Source organism: Rhinoraja longicauda, chromosome 3 (assembly GCF_053455715.1).
Source record: "Rhinoraja longicauda isolate Sanriku21f chromosome 3, sRhiLon1.1, whole genome shotgun sequence".
NCBI lineage: Eukaryota > Metazoa > Chordata > Chondrichthyes > Rajiformes > Arhynchobatidae > Rhinoraja > Rhinoraja longicauda.
In genome coordinates this window covers 99,984,341-100,003,054 of record NC_135955.1, presented here as the reverse complement: position 1 = coordinate 100,003,054, position 18,714 = coordinate 99,984,341, and the positions used below count along the sequence as shown (strand labels likewise).

Here is an 18,714-nt window from a genome sequence, read left to right as displayed (position 1 = left end):
TTGGTGCTGGAACCATGCTTTGTGCACAGCTGTGTGCAAGTGGATGAAGCTGGCATGCTGGATGCAGTCAATGGACAGAGGCCAATTGCACATCACCACCTCCGGTCCATCTTTGGGGCTTGAGCTCAGTGTGAAACAGGGTAACAAAAAAAAAATCCATCACAAAATTATGAAGGGCTTTCATGACTGGGCAAACTGTTTACACTCCATGGTTTAGTATCAGGAAAACAAATCTAAATCATCAGCAAAAGTATAATGTTAGCCAATTTAAAAAAAAAGACGTGCAGGAAAGAACTGCAGATGCTGGTTTACACCGAAGATGGACACAAAATGTTGGAGTACCTCAGCGGGTCAGGCAGCATCTCTGGAGAAAAGGAATGAATGACATTTTGGGTCAAGACCCTTCTCCAGACTCAAATAAAGAACTCTGAAAAGAAATGTTGATCATGCAGAAAGAATGGCGGCAGCATAATCCAGTACAGGGTTTGAGGGAATAAGTAGTCAAAAGTCAGGAAGTTTGAAGGCTACGCGCACAAAAAAACAGATGATTATCTCTTCAATACACAGCCTATTGCAATGTGAAGGGTCCAAGTGGCTCCTTCAGTGTTGAAAAATATGAAAGGTTGGTCCTGAGTAATACTCAGGAGCAGCAATGGGAGCATCTAAGCTGACCTCACCTTACTGGCTAAACGGCAAAATACAAAGGAAATGAGTGAATACATTGCTGTCCAAGGAAAAATACCGATGGACTTTAGGAGAGGGCAAGTGAGAACTCGGCTATGATATCTTTCACCATTAAATATTCTACGACATCTCTGCTGTGAAAGGGAGAGGCAACCTAGGTCATGAAATAAATGCTGTTTTCTGGAGTAATGTTTTTGAGAATAGAAATCAATTTTCTCCTCAGCACAACAGCATTATTCGGTTATGTATAATCTGCAGCCAATCTGAGGAGGCAGAAGGTAATGGGCCAGGGTTGTTTTTGCAATTGGAAGCCGATGAACAGTGGTGTATCGCAGAGCTCAGTGCTGGGACCCTTGCTTTTGGTTATTTCTCATATTTCCTTATGACTTAGGAGTCTGCCATTCATTGAATCTGAGTCTGTTTCCAGAGCAACCAGTCCAATCCTTCCCCTCCCCCCCACACAATTTATTTTCCTCTAACCCATTCCCTCTCACATCATTATCAACAACCTCCTAATTCCACTGCCATCCCCTGACATGTGAGACAATTTAAAGCAGCCGATAAAACTACCAATATGTCTTTGGGATGTGGGTGGAAACCAGGGTGGCACAGTGGCGCAGCTGCTGCCTTACAGCGACAGAGACCCAGCTTCGATCCTGGTGCCGTCTGTACGGAGTTTGTACGTTCTCCCTGTGACCGCGTGCATTTTCTCCAGGTGCTCCCACATTCCAAAGACTTGCGGGTTTGTAAATTAATTGGCTACTGTAAATTGGCCCTAGCGTGTAGGATAGAACTAGGGCGGCACGGTGGCACAGCGGTAGAGTTGCTGCCTTACAGCGAATGCAGCGCCGGAGACTCGGGTTCGATCCTGACTACGGGCGCTGTCTGTACGGAGTTTGTACGTTCTCCCCGTGACCTGCGTGGGTTTTCTCCGAGATTTTCGGTTTCCTCCCACACTCCAAAGACGTACAGGTATGTAGGTTAATTGACTGGGTAAATGTAAAAATTTGGTCCTAGTGTGTGTAGGATAGTGTTAATGTGCGGGGATCGCTGGGCGGCACGGACTCGGTGGGCCGAAGGGCGTTTCCGCGCTGTATCTCTAAATCTAAAAAAATCTAAAATCTAGTGTACAGGTTTTTGCTGGATGGCATGGACTCGGTGGGCCAAAGGGCCTGTTTGCACACTGAATCCCAAAATTAAATTAAACAAGAGAACCCGGAGGAAACCTTTCAGGTCACAAAGGGATCACACAAACAGCACCTGAGGTTAGGATCAAATTCAGCTATCTTTTTTTTAAAAAACATGAACAATCTGGATGTGAAGACACAAGGGACCACAGGTGCTGGTTTACAAGGAAAAAAACAAAGTGCTGGAGTCACTCATCCGGACAGGCACCATCTCTGCAGGACATGGATAGGCGACATTTTGCGTCAGGACCCTTTTTTAGATTAGAGATGAATTTAAGTGGTTTTCTCCGAGATCTTCGGTTTCCTCCCACACTCCAAAGACGTACAGGTATGTAGGCTAATTGGCTGGGTAAAAATGTTATTAAAAAAAATAAAAAAAATTGTCCCTAGTGGGTGTAGGATAGTGTTAATGTACGGGGATCGCTGGGCGGCACGGACTTGGTGGGCCGAAAAGGCCTGTTTCCGGCTGTATATATATGATATGATATGATATGATTGCTGCTTGCTTTGAATGTAAAGATTAGTCGTATTGTAGGTAGAGAGGTAGTCTTCACTCATAAGACAATATAGGTAAAATGGAAAGTTATCCATAAAAATGAAAAAGGATGCACTTTGAGATGGCAGAGAAGGCTAATATATATACAATGAACAACAGGGCCCAGGGAAATACAGAAGAGGGATCTTGGCAGGCAGTCCAAAGTAACAGCAACAGATTGATTAGGCGATTAAGATGAATGGGAAAGTTGCTTTGGCACACACAAGAGCAGCAGGGATATTATGGCACAACAATATAAAACATACTAGAGGAAGCATGTAATTACACGGGATGGGGTAGTTCATCAGAATGTTGCCTGGGAAGGAGTGTTTTAGTTAAGAGGAGACTAGTCAGGCTCAGTTTGTTGTCATGGGTTTGTTATCACAACAAACCCCGGACAGTCCAAATGCTGTCATTTCAATGAGTGTTTGGAAAATTGAATTACAGTGCCCTCCATAATGTTTGGGACATCATTTATTTATTTGCCTCTGTACTCCACAATTTGAGAATTGTAAGAGAAAAAGAAAAATCACATGTGGTTAAAGTGCATATTGTCAGATTTTAATAAAGGCCATTTTTATACATTTTGGTATCACCATGTGGAAATTACAACAGGGTTTATACAGAGTCCCCCCCATTTCAGGACACCATAATGTTTGGGACACAGCAATGTCATGTAAATGAAAGTAGTCAAGTTTAGTATTCTGTTGCCTATCCTTTGCATGCAATGACTGCTTGAAGTCTGCGATTCATGGACATCACCAGTTGCTGGGTGTCTTCTCTGGTGATGCTCTGCCAGGCCTGTACTATAGCCATCTTTAGCTTATGCTTGTTTTGGGGGCTAGTCCATTTCAGTTTTCTATTCAGCATATAAAAGTCATGCTCAATTGGGTTCAGATCAGGTGATTGACTTGGCTACTCAAGAATTCAATTATTTTGCTTTGAAAAACTCCTTTGTTGCTTTAAGCTTCCTTATAAATCCCCAAAGCTTACCATTTGACGAAGGCTCCTGTAGTTACTGTATGACTTGCTAACCTTATGTCAGCAGGTTCTTGGCGTGTCACTCTGAAGCATTACGTCAGTGTTGGGCAGGTTATACTCATGATCAGAATCCTCCCATGGATCCTCCCAGTCCACATAGTATTAACCTCGGTGTCCAAAACTAATACAGCAGGATACAAAATAATATAGTAATATACTAAAATAACTAATAAATGCAAAATGGCTCCTATAAGCAGTATGTTTGGGATCATTGTCTTGCTGTAGAATGACAATAGACAATAGGTGCAGGAGTAGGCCATTCAGCCCTTCGAGCCAGCACCGCCATTCAATGCGATCATGGCTGATCACTCTCAATCAGTACCCCGTTCCTGCCTTCTCCCCATACCCCCTCACTCCGCTATCCTTAAGAGCTCTATCCAGCTCTCTCTTGAAAGCATCCAACGAACTGGCCTCCACTGCCTTCTGAGGCAGAGAATTCCACATCTTCACCACTCTCTGACTGAAAAAGTTCTTCCTCATCTCCGTTCTAAATGGCCTACCCCTTATTCTTAAACTGTGGCCCCTTGTTCTGGACTCCCCCAACATTGGGAACATGTTTCCTGCCTCTAATGTGTCCAATCCCCTAATTATCTTATATGTTTCAATAAGATCCCCCCTCATCCTTCTAAATTCCAGTGCATGAACCGCAGGCCAATGAGTTTTGAGGCATTTGTTTGAACTTGAGCAGAATGGATGTGTCTATACACTTCAGAATTCATTATGCTACTACCATCAGCAGTAGTGTAGGAAAATAACTGCAGATGCTGGTACAAATCGAAGGTATCACAAAATGCTGGAGTAACTCAGCGGGTCAGGCAGCATCTCTGGAGAGAAGGAATGGGTGACCTTTCGGGTCGAGGCTCTTCTTCAGACTGATGTCACGGACATTGACTTCTCTATGAACATTGACTTCTCTAACTTTAGATAGTTCCTCTGTCCCTCTCTTCCCCCCCCACTCCCATTGACTTCCTGTCTCCACCTATATCCTTTCTTTGTCAGTCTGTCTGAAGAAGAGCCTCGACTCGAAACGTCACCCATTCCTTCTCTCCAGAGATGCTGCCTGACCCGCTGAGTTACTCCAGCATTTTGTGATACCATCAGCAGTTGTATCATCAATGAAGATAAGTGAGCCAGTACCTTCAGCAGCCATATATGCCCAGGCCATAACACCCCCACCACCGTGTTTCCCAGATGAGGTGGTATGCTTCGGATCTTGGGCAGTTCCTTCTCTCCTCCATACTTTGCTCTTGCCATCACTCTGATACAAGTTAATCTTCATCTCATCTGTCCACAAGACCTTTTTTCAGAACTGTGGTTGCTCTTTTAAGTACTTCTTCGCACACTGTAACCTGGCCATCCTATTTCTGTGGCTAACCAGTGGTTTGCATCTTGCAGTTTAGCTTCTGTATTTCTGTTCATGAAGTCTTCCTGCAGATTGTGGTCATTGACAAATCCACACCTGACTCCTGAAGAGTGTTTCTGATCTGTCGGACAAGTGTTTGGGGATTTTTCTTTATTATAGAGAGAATTCTTCTGTCATCAGCTGTGGAGGTCTTCCTTGGCCTGCCAGTCCCTTTGCGATTAGTAAGCTCACCAGTGCTCTCTTCTTAATGATGTTCCAAACAGTTGATTTTGGTATGCCTAAGGTTTGGCTGATGTCTAACAGTTTTATCCTTGTTTCTCAGTCTCATAATGGCTTCTTTGACTTTCATTGGCACAACTTTGGTCCTCATATTGATAAGCAGGGGAAAAAGTTTCCGAAGGTGACGGAAAGACTGGAGGAAAGACTAGGTTCTAAGAGCTCTCTGACACCTGCATTAAGGAGGCAATTAAACACACCTGAACAATTACAAACGCCTGTGAAGCCATGTGTTCCAGACATTATGGTGCACTGAAATGGGGGGACTATGTCTAAACACAGCTGTAATTTCTACAAGGTGTAACCAAAATGTATAAAAAAGGCCTGTAATAAAATCTGACAATGTGCACTTTAACCACATATGATTTTTGTTCTATTTCAAACCTCAAATTGTGGAGTAGGGGCAAATAAATAAATGGGTCTTTGTCCCAAACATTATGGAGGGCACTGTAGTTTACTTTACTATTGTCATGCGTACCAAGGTACAGTGAAAAGCTTTTTGTTTGGGTGCAATCCAGTCAAAGTAACGACCATACATGATTCTAATCAAGCTGTCCACAGTGTACAGATACAGGATAAACAGTGTAACTTGTAGTGCGAGAAGGCTGACACAAGATGCTGGACTAACTCAGCGGGTTACACAGCATCTCTGGAAAAAGAGAACAGGTGACATTCGGGTCAGAACTCTTTTACAGACACCAGGTTCCGACCCGAAACATCACCTGTTCTCCAGAGGTTCTGTCTGACCCCCCAAGTTTCTCCATAACTTTGTGTCTTTTTTTGTAAACCAGCATCTGTAGTTCCTTGCATCTCCGGGAATATTGTGCCTTGTCTCCCAGGACCCACCCTGTGCCAGGCAGCAACAGTTGCCGAGAATGTCTGGTGGTGCAGATTCTCTCACAATGAAACAGTCAGACGTACAGCAGATCGGTGGCGCAGCAGTAGAGCTGCTGCCTTGCGGCACCAGAGACTCGGCTTTGATCCTGACTACGGGTGCTGTCTGTACTGAGTTTGTACGTTGTCCTCGTGACCTGTGTGGATGGTCTCAGGATGCTCCGGTTTCCTCCCACACTCCAAAGTACAGGTTTGTAGATTAATTGGCTTAATAAAATTGTAAAATTGTAAACCAGCATCTCTAATTCTTTACTGCACTATTAAGGAGCATTTGGACTGGAGGATCAAGTGCACAATGAAACAATAGACAATAGACAATAGGTGCAGGAGGAGGCCATTCGGCCCTTCGAGCCAGCACCGCCATTCAATGTGATCATGGCTGATCATTCTCAATCAATACCCCGTTCCTGCCTTCTCCCCATACCCCCTGACTCCGCTATCCTTAAGAGCTCTATCTAGCTCTCTCTTGAATGCATTCAGAGAATTGGCCTCCACTGCCTTCTGAGGCAGAGAATTCCACAGATTCACAACTCTCTGACTGAAAAAGTTTTTCCTCATCTCAGTTCTAAATGGCCTACCCCTTATTCTTAAACTGTGGCCCCTTGTTCTGGACTCCCCCAACATTGGGAACATGTTTCCTGCCTCTAACGTGTCCAACCCCTTAATAATCTTAATAACAATGCACAGGGCTTGATTGGGAGAGCCGGAGCAAGGTACTAACCTTTTCCTCGTCACCACAAATCAAGACAACATCTCTCTCCAACCAATTATCCTACTCAACATTTTCCATGAGCCCTTAAAAATGGCAGATGAGCTAACTTTCCCTCTCATTGGCCAGGCAGTGCTGAACAATGCCTGATGCTTAAAATCATGGTTTGCAGTCCCTGGATGCTAGCATGTACCTGGGGCAAACAGAACACCTATCTCAATGACCCTCTGCACTCTAGAATCCAAAGGCATGGTTTGAATGGGAACTCGGTAGCTGGTCGCAAAGTACGAAGGCTCTGGCATGCTTGTCTACGTGGTAAAGCTGGGGATGGAGCTTTGCCAGCTATGAATCCCACAAATCATTTTAGTGATTTTGGTGACATGCAGACACATTTACAAACTGTCATGGTCATTCAGCACTGTTACTGGTACTGGATCTTGCTGCTGAGTTATCAGGGAATGAGAGGATGGGAATGTGGGGAAAATAGTTAGCATGGAATAATTAGTGGGGGGGGGGGGGGGATGTGATAGAGTTGTGAGCAGTCTGAAATTAGATGGGTCAAATGGTTTCCTTCTACATCTTTAAAAAAAAAGGAAATATAGAAATAATTTGCTTAAAAAGTGCCATTATAAATGCACATAAATGGAATTGTACCTCAGTCCCATTTTTCATTTGACTTTAATCACATTTGTATGTGTTTCAGACAAAAACCCGACACCTTAAGTTTCAGCTGCACGCCCACAAGGTCAGAAACACAACAATTGGGCGGCACAGCTGGTGCCTTACAGCGCCCGAGACCCAGAATCGATCCTGACCTTGAGTGTTGTCTATGTGGAATTTGCAAGTTCTCCCTGTAACAGCGTGGGTTTCCTCCGTGCTCCGGTTTCCTCCCACATCCTGAAGACGTTCAGGTTTGTTTCTTAATTGGCTTCTGTAAAATTGACCCTAATGTGTAGGGAGTGGATGTGAAAGTGGGATGACATTGAACTAGTGTGAACGGGTGATCCGTGTGGACTTGGTGGGCCATAGGGCCTGTTTGCATGTTGTATCTCCAATCTAAACACAGTCAGTGTCAAGCAAATACACAGATATTAAGATGCATTCCCCTCTGGCTTTTCAAGCAAACCATTCAACCTCACAATCAAACTGTACAGCATAGTCTGAGTTGTTCAGCCATCAACTTAACACTGTTCTGTTCTGCCCAATAGCACCGCCCAGCTCACTGTTCTTAGCTGCATGGAGAAGGGCTAATCATACGCTCATTCAAGTAACTTTTACGTGTGATCAGAGTTTTAGCCTTAATCACCTTTTCATGTTGTGAGCTCCAGAACCAATTTACATTGCCTAGTCCTTCAGCTCCAAAATACCAATCCTTGCATGAAAAAAATAGCTTTTTGTGAAATACCCATGAATATTTCGAAACCACCAGTCACCCTTTCACCTTGCTTCGGGAAATAGCATGATTAGGAAGGACATTTACACATCAATAAAATCTTCCTCCAGCCACCTCTACTTCATAGGAAAATTACGTTTTTTCGAGAGACTTCCTGTCACAAAGCATTCACATGCATCAATGATCAAAGTCCATGAGAGGTTTAACACAGCAGCAGAAGAAGAAACCTATACATACTGTATTGGAAATGATTACACTTTGACTGTATAAAAGTGAGGCATGTTCAAAATTACATTTCACGAATGCTTAGTTTCATCTTAATGTACCTTGGGAAACATTTTGGGATATGTTATATTCACAAATTGACATATGGCAGCAGACATATTAATCAGCCATCTTCCCATGTGTGTTTTGCTCATTGCGAGTCAGAGCCTGATTCATGTTAGTGCTGGAGGACTAATTGTTATTTTTGTCACCAGCACTCCGCTCTATCATGGAGGCCAAGATGGAAACAGGCCGATGATACGCTGGCCTTTCCTCGTCCAACAATTCCACTTAACTACATAGCCTTGAATAACCCTTAAACTTACATTTATGGTCGAAGAATTACTGGAAAGTGATAATCCTGCCAAATCCGCAGCTAATCTTGACGTCTTTGCTGGCTTTGGGACCGCTACTGGTGTTGACACATCAGAAACTAAATCAGGAACAAATCCAAATTAGAAATATTTGCTAAATAACATAATGAAAACAGTTGACTGATAGAAATTCTTGGTGTTGCTGACATTGGTTTTTTAAATGAAAAAAATGCAAATAAAAAATGGAGTCATAATTTTACCAAATCAAAGATAAATCGTAAAATTAGTTGAACCACTAAGTATTTTCTGTGATTGACAAAGCATTGACTGCAGTTGCCTGAAGAGTCTACTGCCACAAATGTTCATCTAGGAAAATAACTGCAGATGCTGGTACAAATCGAAGGTATCACAAAAAGCTGGAGTAACTCAGCGGCTCAGGCAGCATCTCAGGAGAGAAGGAATGGGTGACGTTTCGAGTCGAGACCCTTCTTCAGTCTGAAGAAGGGTCTCGACCCGAAACGTCACCCATTCCTTGTCTCCTGAGATGCTGCCTGACCTGCTGAGTTACTCCAGCTTTTTGTGATAGCCACAAATGTTCATGATGAATTAAATGGTATTCAGCTATTTAAGTGCCCAGTTCCAACACATTACTTTTCATGTTTCAGCATAAATACTTACGGTCAACCAGATCGAGCAGCGAAACTTCCTGCTTGACGGTGCCCATGGCCTGTGGTTCTGATTTACTCTCCTCTTTCTGTCAAGCAAAAACATTTCTTTGTAAATAGTCATTGCTACCAGATAGTCGGAGAAAATCATACTTAAATTCAAGAAGATTTACGGTGAAATAGATATGCCAAAATATAATATGTTTGAGAATGGGGCGAGAGAGTTACAGATTAGCAAAACAAACTTATTTTTCCTGCAGGATTTAAAAATAAGTAAAGACCGTTTCAATACCAACCAGTTTATTTTTTACTAGTTTAGTTTAGAGATACAGAGCGGAAACACAGCCTTCAGCCCATCGAGTCCGCAACAACCAACAATCATCCGTACACTAGTTCCACGCTATTCAGGTATCGCATCTTACACACGCGCGGCAATTTACGGACGCCAATTAACCTAGGTCTCTGGCGCTGCAAGGCAGCAACACTACCACTGCGCCACTGAAGCTAAAGGCTGTATGTTATATTGTTAAACAGAGTATTTCAATAGAAATCATTGTTAAATTCAATGGTCACTTGTAGTATAAGACAAATGTGTTGCGATTACTGCGGGGAGGTGACAAGGAAACAATTTTTTCTTCGGAACTTTTCTTACCCCAAGTCAGCTTTTTTTCAGCTTATTAATTTCCAAAGTAACTTTTAAGTTCTTCTCCACGTCCCAATTGAAATTAAGCTATAACCAATTCTGCCACACAATGCAAATAGTGTTCCCTAAAACATCACTGTTACGGAAATGCATTGTAGCAGAAGTACTGAATTTATAGACGAGATATTGTTGAGTAGTTGTTTATTGTTTTAATTTTGCAGCATTTTGAAAACATTCTTAAGAGGATTATGAATTACATTTAATATGGCTGGACAGATTCAATAGCATTTATTTCTCAGGGTATCTTCAAAAATATATAAAAATTAAGGGCTATGGTTCAAAGTATTAGATTATACAAATTTTACTCCAAAAATCCTTCAACCAAAGATGTACGGTTTTATATCAAATGTACGAGCATTTTAATGCAACAAACTCAACATTTTTGTTGGTCGCCACTATGCATGTCATGGCAGACTTGGTTAGAGTCTACAGTTTAATCGCTCCAGGGTTTGGATGAGATGACAGTCTCTCTGTGATGCCACAAAGGATCCAAAGAAAAATGAGTTTGGACAGTCTTAATGCAGTTTCGAGCAGGGCAGAGGTACACAGCAAAAAGAAACTGCCTGTCATTTAGGAGTCCCAGGTTAGTAGATGTGAGAAATTGAAATGTCACACTGGTGTGTCAGGAAAGTTCTTAAATCCAAGATAAAACACAACGCTGGACTGAGTGAAATTATAATTTGCTTCCAATTTCAGATATAGCTAATCCGAAAGTATTTGACATCAAGAACATAAAATACAGCTGCATCGTAAGTGTGAAGAGCTTCATCGAGAGCAATAAAATTACTTTCTTTTAATAAATGTTACAAAATTTCAGAACATATTTATTACTTTCTTTTAATAAATGTTACAAATTTTCAGAACATAAGGCAATTACATTTATTAAAAATTGCTCAGAAATTTAGCTCAGCTCGATCTAACTCACAGCAGCGAATGCAGCTCTGATTCCTGGTTATACTTGTTATTGCGAGTCAAACAATGCATCAGTCAGCCAATGACAGAAAGCACCCATCCTTGAGCACATTTTTCTCACCTTTACTGAAAACATGATACCTTTTAAACATAGGGATCTATAGATTTCAAACTTATCCCACGGGTGAATATTCTGCACACAGGGATGGACAGCGAGAGCTGACAAAATGTTCAATTATAGCCAAATTGATAGCTCAGTCATTTTTGTTCTCATTCAACGCCTACATCTGTGGACTTTCCATCAGAGGGACTAGCTGGATATTAGCATGAATCCAAGCTGAACTTTCTCTCTCCAGCTTGAGGATGCTGATGCCAAAAGCTACAATACCGTATAGTTTAGAGATACAGTGCAGATAAAGACACCGGCTCACCGAGTCCGCGCCGACCAGTGATCCCTGTACACTAGCGTTATCCTACACGCTGGGGATAATCTTTACCAAAGCCAATTAACCGACAAACCTGTTGTTCTTTCGAGTGTGGGAGGAAACTGGAGCACCTGGGGAAAACCCACGTGGTCACAGGGAGAATGTACAAGCTCTGTACAGACTGCACCTGTAGTCATGATCAAACCCGGGTCTCGGGCGCTGTAAGGCAGTGGCTCAACTGCTGCGCCACCGTGCCATCCCAATGGTGTTTGTAAATAGGGCCATTCTTAGTCACGTGTGTGACCAGTAATGAGATAAAATGTGGAATACATCTCTTCTAATTCTGAAAGCATTACAGGTATATTGTTTTGTACTGTATATATGACTTATATATGTCGGAGTTTATCAAGTTAAATTTTTATATGTTATGCTGACAATGTTTGTTTAGGGTCAGACACACACATGACCAGTCCTATTTGACGAGAATTTGTAGTAAACTAGATCAACTAGGAAGTACTCAACTTGCAATCAACTATTGATTGCCTCAAACTAGAAAAAGTTGGAGGCAAGTCTGATTTTATAAAGGCAAAGCAAGAAGTGTATTAATGGCACTGAAAATGTAAGATCTAGAATAGAGAGGAGGAGAAGAGATTCAATGAGAACAGGCTTGATGGAATGGAACCAATCTTTCCCAACAGGCTAAAAAAGGTTGTGTGCCATTAATGTGTGGCCCTTGCCTTTCAAATCAAATATTCTAAAGAGTTTCAAAAGACATCAAACAAAGAACATAATATTGGAAAGGACAGCTAAAAGTCTGGTCAAGTAGCAGTTTCATAAAAGTCTTATTGAGGACAGGGAGGAGTAGGGATAGTAAAACATAAGGAAATTGCAAATCATGGAACGTGCGTTTCTCAGGAGACGTTAGACATCAGACGTAAGAGCAAGGGTAATGCATACAAGGCCAATTGAATCATCTTCAGGATTTAAAGAAATATGTAAATACCAAATCCATGAAGAAAATGAAACAGAGGATGAAAATTTAAAATTTGACTCCATATCCTCAAATATGTCAATATAGGTCAATGAAAACACGATACAGAATTGGCAAGAATTTCAGCAAAGATGTATGTGATGAAAAAGTTAGAGGTCACCATGTCAGAATATCTGAACAGCTAATCTGGGCAGAAATGAAAAGTATCTTTGTCCAAAGAATAGAAAATCCAGCTCAGTGGATTCACAAGGGGATCAGACATTAAAAAAAAACATTCTGTGCAGCAGCTCCCACCATTGTGTAGTATAATGTTAAACAGCTGTTACCCAGCTCAGCTCTTGCATGAGAATTATCATTGGCATGTTTAATTTTATTTCCATACTCCACCATTGTCCCTTCTTGTTCTAATTAACAGCAATACTCTAGCCGTCCATGTTTGCAAACATTGCCTTTGGTCAGAAAATGTTACCTACAGAGAATTTGACCACCATATTCCCAAAGACATGCCAATTCACACCAATTTGACTGAACTACCACAAATTTACCTCCAATCCAATGAGCAATGATGGTTTAGTTATAATACATTAAGACAAGGTTTGCATGTGTTAAAGGTTTGCTAAACAAAGCACAGATTTGGGGATGACTGGCTAAAAGAGGTGAGAGGAGGAAAAACTTCTTTTTATAGGTGGTTAAAAAGGTAAGGGGTGGGGCAAACCGATTAGAATAGTGGGTAAAATTGCAACCAGAAAGTAGCCTTGAAGCATTTGTTCAATTCTCCTTTCGAAAAAAATAATCCTTGGATATGGAGAAAGGGTAGGGAAACAGGACAAAATGACTTAATCGGCCAAATGGACTCCTGGGCAGACCTATTCAACGATTCTACACCCATGGAGATTAAGAGCTACATTTCTCTTTTGCACAGCAAAATGGATGCCTGTACACCATGCACCAATTAGATCAAAAATCAGAACTGAGTAATCTGTCGACACCGCAAGTCACAAGCAGATGCAACAGATTGAAGAAACAAAGAACTGCACATGTTGATTTATACCAAAGATAGACACAAAGTGCAGGAGCAACGCAGCGGGTCAAGCAGCATCATTGGAGAAAAAGGATAGGTGATGTTTCGTGTCGGGATCTTTCTTCAGATCCTTGCGTGGTGTTCATTCAGGCCTTTCAGCTAAAGAAACACTGGCAACTCACGAAAAAATGAATAGGGAGTCAATTAATTAGAAATGGCAAAAATAAATATGGACTTAATTATTTAATTAGAAATGGAGAAATGGGGAGAAATCAAGATGGTAAAACCAGGTCACAGCATTCCAACTACGTTGTACAATTATGGCTGCTTACAAAAGAAAGTTTTGAATCTCAACCTTCTTAAAAATTCTCACTAGTTGTTTGCATGTGATCATTTTTCACTAAGGAAAGAACACTTAGCTAATTTAAGTATCATCTTTCTCTGCATGCAAAGACAAAATCTGAAGTAACTCAGGGGTCAGGCAGTGTAGGAAAATAACTGCAGATGCTGGTACAAATCGAAGGTATCACAAAATGCTGGAGTAACTCAGCAGGTCAGACAGCATCTTGGAGAGAGGGAATGGGTGACGTTTCAGGTCGAGACCCTTCTTCAGACAGGGGTCAGGCAGCATCATTGGAGAAAGTGGATAGGTGGCATTTTGGGCTGGGACCTTTCTTAAGTTAGCGAGTTACTCCAGCACTTTGTGTTGGTTTTTTTTTGATAACCAGCATCTGCAGTTCTCTGGTTCTTCTGTAAAAATGCAAGCTTTAAATAAAATGAAAAATGGTCAATTGAGACATATCTGCAGAACCATGCAAAAACTGTATCTGATATTCAACTTTCAGATTGTTCAAATGCAAGTTTAGGACAACAAGAATGCAGCATTCAAGCAATTAAATCTTTGAGACAACATCTTGAATATGCTTCAATCCAACACTAAAATTCAAGCAATATGGCATTTGTTGGCAACAATAGGATGTGATCAGCCGATTTTGAGCAGTTTTGTTTGTTGTTTAAAGTAGAACTCATAATGGTACCAACTTGAAAGGTATTTTAATAAATTAGTCATAGAGTGAAACAGTGTGGAAACAGGCCCTTTGGCCCAACTTGCCCACACCGGCCAACAATGATTCGCTTTGAGCGGGGGTTTTAAAAAAACAGTTGCGGCCAGCCTGAAACACATACCTTCAAGTTGGTCGGAGGAGCGGCACCTGAAGGAGTGTGGGCATTGGCTGAGCAGGGGAACGGCCTGTCGGGGAGCAGCCTTGTTGAGGGAAGTGCCTTGTCGAGAAAAGTGCGAGGCTTCGGCGAGGAGACTGAGGCTGAGGCCACGCCAAAAGTTGGAGATGGTGAGACGATACAAGGAAATGACAGGTAAGCTGATTGAGTGTGATGTTTGCAGGATATAGGTCGGGGACACCGATGGTGCCTCTGCTGTTATAAATGTGGTCAGTGTCCAGCTTCAGCTCCTGAAGGACCATATTGGGGAACTGGAGAACCAACTAAATGACCTCAGGATCATCCGAGAAAATTAGACATTCCTGGACAAGACCTTCAGCGAGATCGTTACACCGAAGGCAACGGAAGAGAGAAGGTGGGTGACAGTGAGGAAAGGAAGGAAGCTTGGAGTGCAAGAGACCCCGGGGGTTGTACCTCTTGAAAACAGGTTCACCTGCTTGGAAGCTGCCGGGACAGAAGAAACTGCAAGTCTGAGCAGCGAACAAGTCTGCGAGGCAAAACGTGGTGCTGAGGCAAAGCCGAAGAGACAGACGTCAGGCAGAGCCGTGGTAGTAGGGGACTCCATTGTGAGAGGTACGGACAGGGGTTTCTGCAGCAACAAGCGGGATTCAGGGATGGTGTGTTGCCTCCCTGGTGCCAGGATCAAGGACGTCAAGTGCAGAGCATCCTCAAGGGTGAAGGTAAGTGGTAGTGCATGTTGGCACAAACGATGTCAGGAATAAGAGTAAAGATATTCTGCAGCGTGTCTTTGGAGAGCTCGGAAAAGGCTAAAAAGCAGGACCTCCAGGGTGGTTATCTCCGGGTTACTTCCAGTTCATCGTGCTGGTGAAGGCAGGAACAAGGAGATACGGGATCTGAATGTGTGGCTGAGGAGCTGGTGCAGGGAGCAGGGATTTAGATTCTTAGACCACTGGGATCTGTTTTGGGGTAAGGGTGAATTGTACAAAGGATTGCACCTCAACAGGCGGGGGACCAACATTCTGGCAGGCTGGTTTGCCACTGCTACACGGGTGGTTTTAAACTAAATGGTGGGCGGGGTGTTTCAAATGGGATAGTCAAGGATGGAGTTAAAGGGAAAGAGAGTATAGGAAAAGTTAAGAAAGACCCCAGAATTAACGGGACAGAAAGCTCACAAAGAAATAGGAGAGAATGGCAAAGTTTAATAGGAATCGATGTGAAAGGTGAGATGAGCAAAGGATTAAAAGTAATATATATGAATGCGCAAAGTATAAGAAGTAAAGTGGATGAACTTGAGCCTCAGTTAGAGATTAGTAGATATGACGTGGGGATTGCAGAGACGTGGCTGCAGAAGGATCAGGACTGGGAACTGAATATTCAGGGTTATACGTCCTACAGAGAGGTCAGGCAGGTGGGCAGTGGAGGTGGGGTAGCTCTGTTGGTGAGGGATGGAATTCATTCCCTTGCGAGGGGTGACATAGGGACTGACGATGTAAAGTCACTGTAAATAGAGTTGAGGAATTGTAAAGGTAAGAAGACACCAATGGGAGTTATCTACAAACCCCCAAACAGTAGCCTGGACATAGGGTGTAAGTTGCAGCAGGAGTTAAAATTGGCATGTAATGAAGGTAATTATAGGGGATTTCAATATGCAGGTAGACTGGGAAAATCAGATTTGGTTCTGGACCCCAGGAAAGGGAGTTTGTAGAGTGCCTCTGAGATGGATTGTTAGAGCAGCTTTTACTGGAGCCTACCAGAGAGAAGGCAATTCTGGATTTAGTGTTGTCCAATGAACTAGATTTAATAAGGGAACTCAAGGTAAAGGAACCGCTTGGAGGTAGTGACCATAATATGGTTAGTTTTAATCTGCAATTTGAGAGGGAGAAGGATAAACCATGATGTCAGTGTTGCAGTTGAACAAAGGGACTATGAAGGCATGAAAGAGGAGCTGGACAAGGTCGAATGGAAAAGGATCCCAGCAGGAATGACGGTGGAACAGCAATGGCAGGAATTTCTGGGCATAATCCAGAAGATGCTGGATCATTTCATTACAAAGAGGAAGAAAGATGCTAAGGGGAGTAAGAGGCAACCGTGACTGACAAGGGAAGTTAGAGATGGAATAAAATTAAAAGAAAAGATGTATAACATAGCAAAGAGTAGCGGGAAGCCAGAGGATTGGGCAACTTTCAAAGGACAACAGAAGATAGCAAAAAGGGCAATACAGGCTGAAAAGATGAGGTATGAAGCGAAGCTGGCCAAGAATATAAAGAAGGACAGTAAAAGCTTCTTTAGGTATGTTAAGAGAAAAAGATTAGTAAAGACAAATGTGGGTCCCTTGAAGGCAGAAACAGGTGAAATTATTATGGGGAACAAGGAAATGGCAGAAGAGTTGAACAGGTACTTCGGATCTGTCCTCACTAAGGAAGACACAAACAATCTCCCAGATGTACTAGAGGACAGAGGATCTAGGGAGACAGAGGAACTGAAAGAAATTTACATTAGGAAAGAAATAGTATTGGGTAGACTGATGGGACTGAAGGCCTGATGGTCTGCATCCCAAGGTACTCAAGGAGGTGGCTCAAGAAATCGTGGTGCATTGGTGATCATTTTCCAATGTTCGATAGATTCAGGATCAGCTCCTGTGGATCGGCGGGTAGCTAATGTTATCCCACTTTTCAAGAAAGGAGCGAGAGAGAAAACAGGGAATTATAGACCAGTTAGCCTGACATCAGTGGTGGGAAGATGCTGGAGTCAATTATTAAAGAGGTAATAACAGCGCATTTGGATCGCAGTAAAAGGATTGGTCCAAGTCAGCATGGATTTATGAAGGGGAAATCCAGCTTGACTAATCTTTTGGAATTTTTTGAGGATGTGACAAGTAAAATGGATGAAGGAGAGCCAGAGGATGTAGTGTATCTAGACTTTCAGAAAGCCTTTGATAAGGACCCACACGGGAGGTTGGTGAGCAAAATTAGAGCACTGGTATTGGGGGTAGGGTATTGACATGGAGAGAGAATTGGTTGGCAGACAGGAAGCAAAGAGTAGGAATAAACGGGTCCTTTTCGGAATGGCAGGCAGTGGCGAGTGGAGTGCCGCAAGGCTCGGTGTTGGGGCCACAACTATTTACAATATATATTAATGATTTGGATGATGGAATTAGAAGCAACACTAGCAAGTTTGCAGATGACACAAAGCTGGGTGGCAATGTGAACTGCGAAGAGGATGTTAGGAGGTTGCAGGGTGACTTGGACAGGTTGAGTGAGTGGGCAGATGTAGTATAATATATAATGTAGATAAATGTGAGGTTATCCACTTTGGCGGCATAAACAAGGAGGCAGATTATTATCTCAATGGTGTCAGATTAGGTGAAGGGGAAGTGCAATGAGACCTTGGTGTCCTTGTACATCAGTGACTGAAAATAGGCGTGCAGGTACAGCAGGCAGTGAAGAAAGCTAATAACATGTTGGCCTTCATAACGAGAGGATTTGAGTACAGGAGCAAGGAGGTCCTTCTGCAGATGTATAGGGCCCTGATGAGACCACATCTGGAGTATTGTGTGCAGCTGGAAGTGGTTGTGCATGTGGGCACAAACGACGTCAGGAAGAAAAGGAAGGAGGTTCTGCAACGTGAGTTTAGAGAGTTAGGAAGAACACTGAAAAGCAGGACTTTAGGGTAGTTATCTCTGGATTGCTTCATGTACCTCGTGCTGATGAGGGCAGGAAGGGGAGATTGGGGATCTGAATGTGTGACTGGGGCACTGGTGCAGGGATTTCCATTTTATAGACCACTGGGATCTCTTCTGGGGTAGGGGTGACTTGTACAAAAGGGACGGGTTACACCTTAACAGCAGGGGGACTAGGTTTGCTAGTGTTACATGTGTGGGTTTAAACTAAGTAGTGGGGGGGAGGGGTTGACAAATTGGGAATATGAAGATGGAGTTAAAGGGGGAGTACAGGAAAAGTGACAAAAAACTCCCGAATTAATGGGAAGGAAAGTTTGAGAAGGGATAAGAGAGTAACGTCAGGGGCAATAGTGAGAGGGGAGGTGAATACCGGTTAAAGTGTTGTATATGCAAAGTATAAGAAATAAAGTGGCTGAGCTTGAGGCTCAGAGATTGGCAAGTTTGATGTCGTGGGAATT

At 42.7% G+C, this 18,714-nt stretch overlaps 1 protein-coding gene across 1 annotated transcript in view; it reads right to left on the bottom strand.

The window, feature by feature from the left end:
• ap3b1a (adaptor related protein complex 3 subunit beta 1a) overlaps positions 1-18,714 on the bottom strand; it is a 229,608-nt gene that overhangs the window by 93,404 nt on the left and 117,490 nt on the right. The window contains exons 21-22 of the mRNA XM_078396753.1: positions 9,339-9,414; positions 8,673-8,779 (exon numbers count right to left, since the gene is read on the bottom strand). Coding sequence (XP_078252879.1) covers positions 8,673-8,779; positions 9,339-9,414 — 183 coding nt within the window. The remainder of the gene's footprint in view (positions 1-8,672; positions 8,780-9,338; positions 9,415-18,714) is intronic.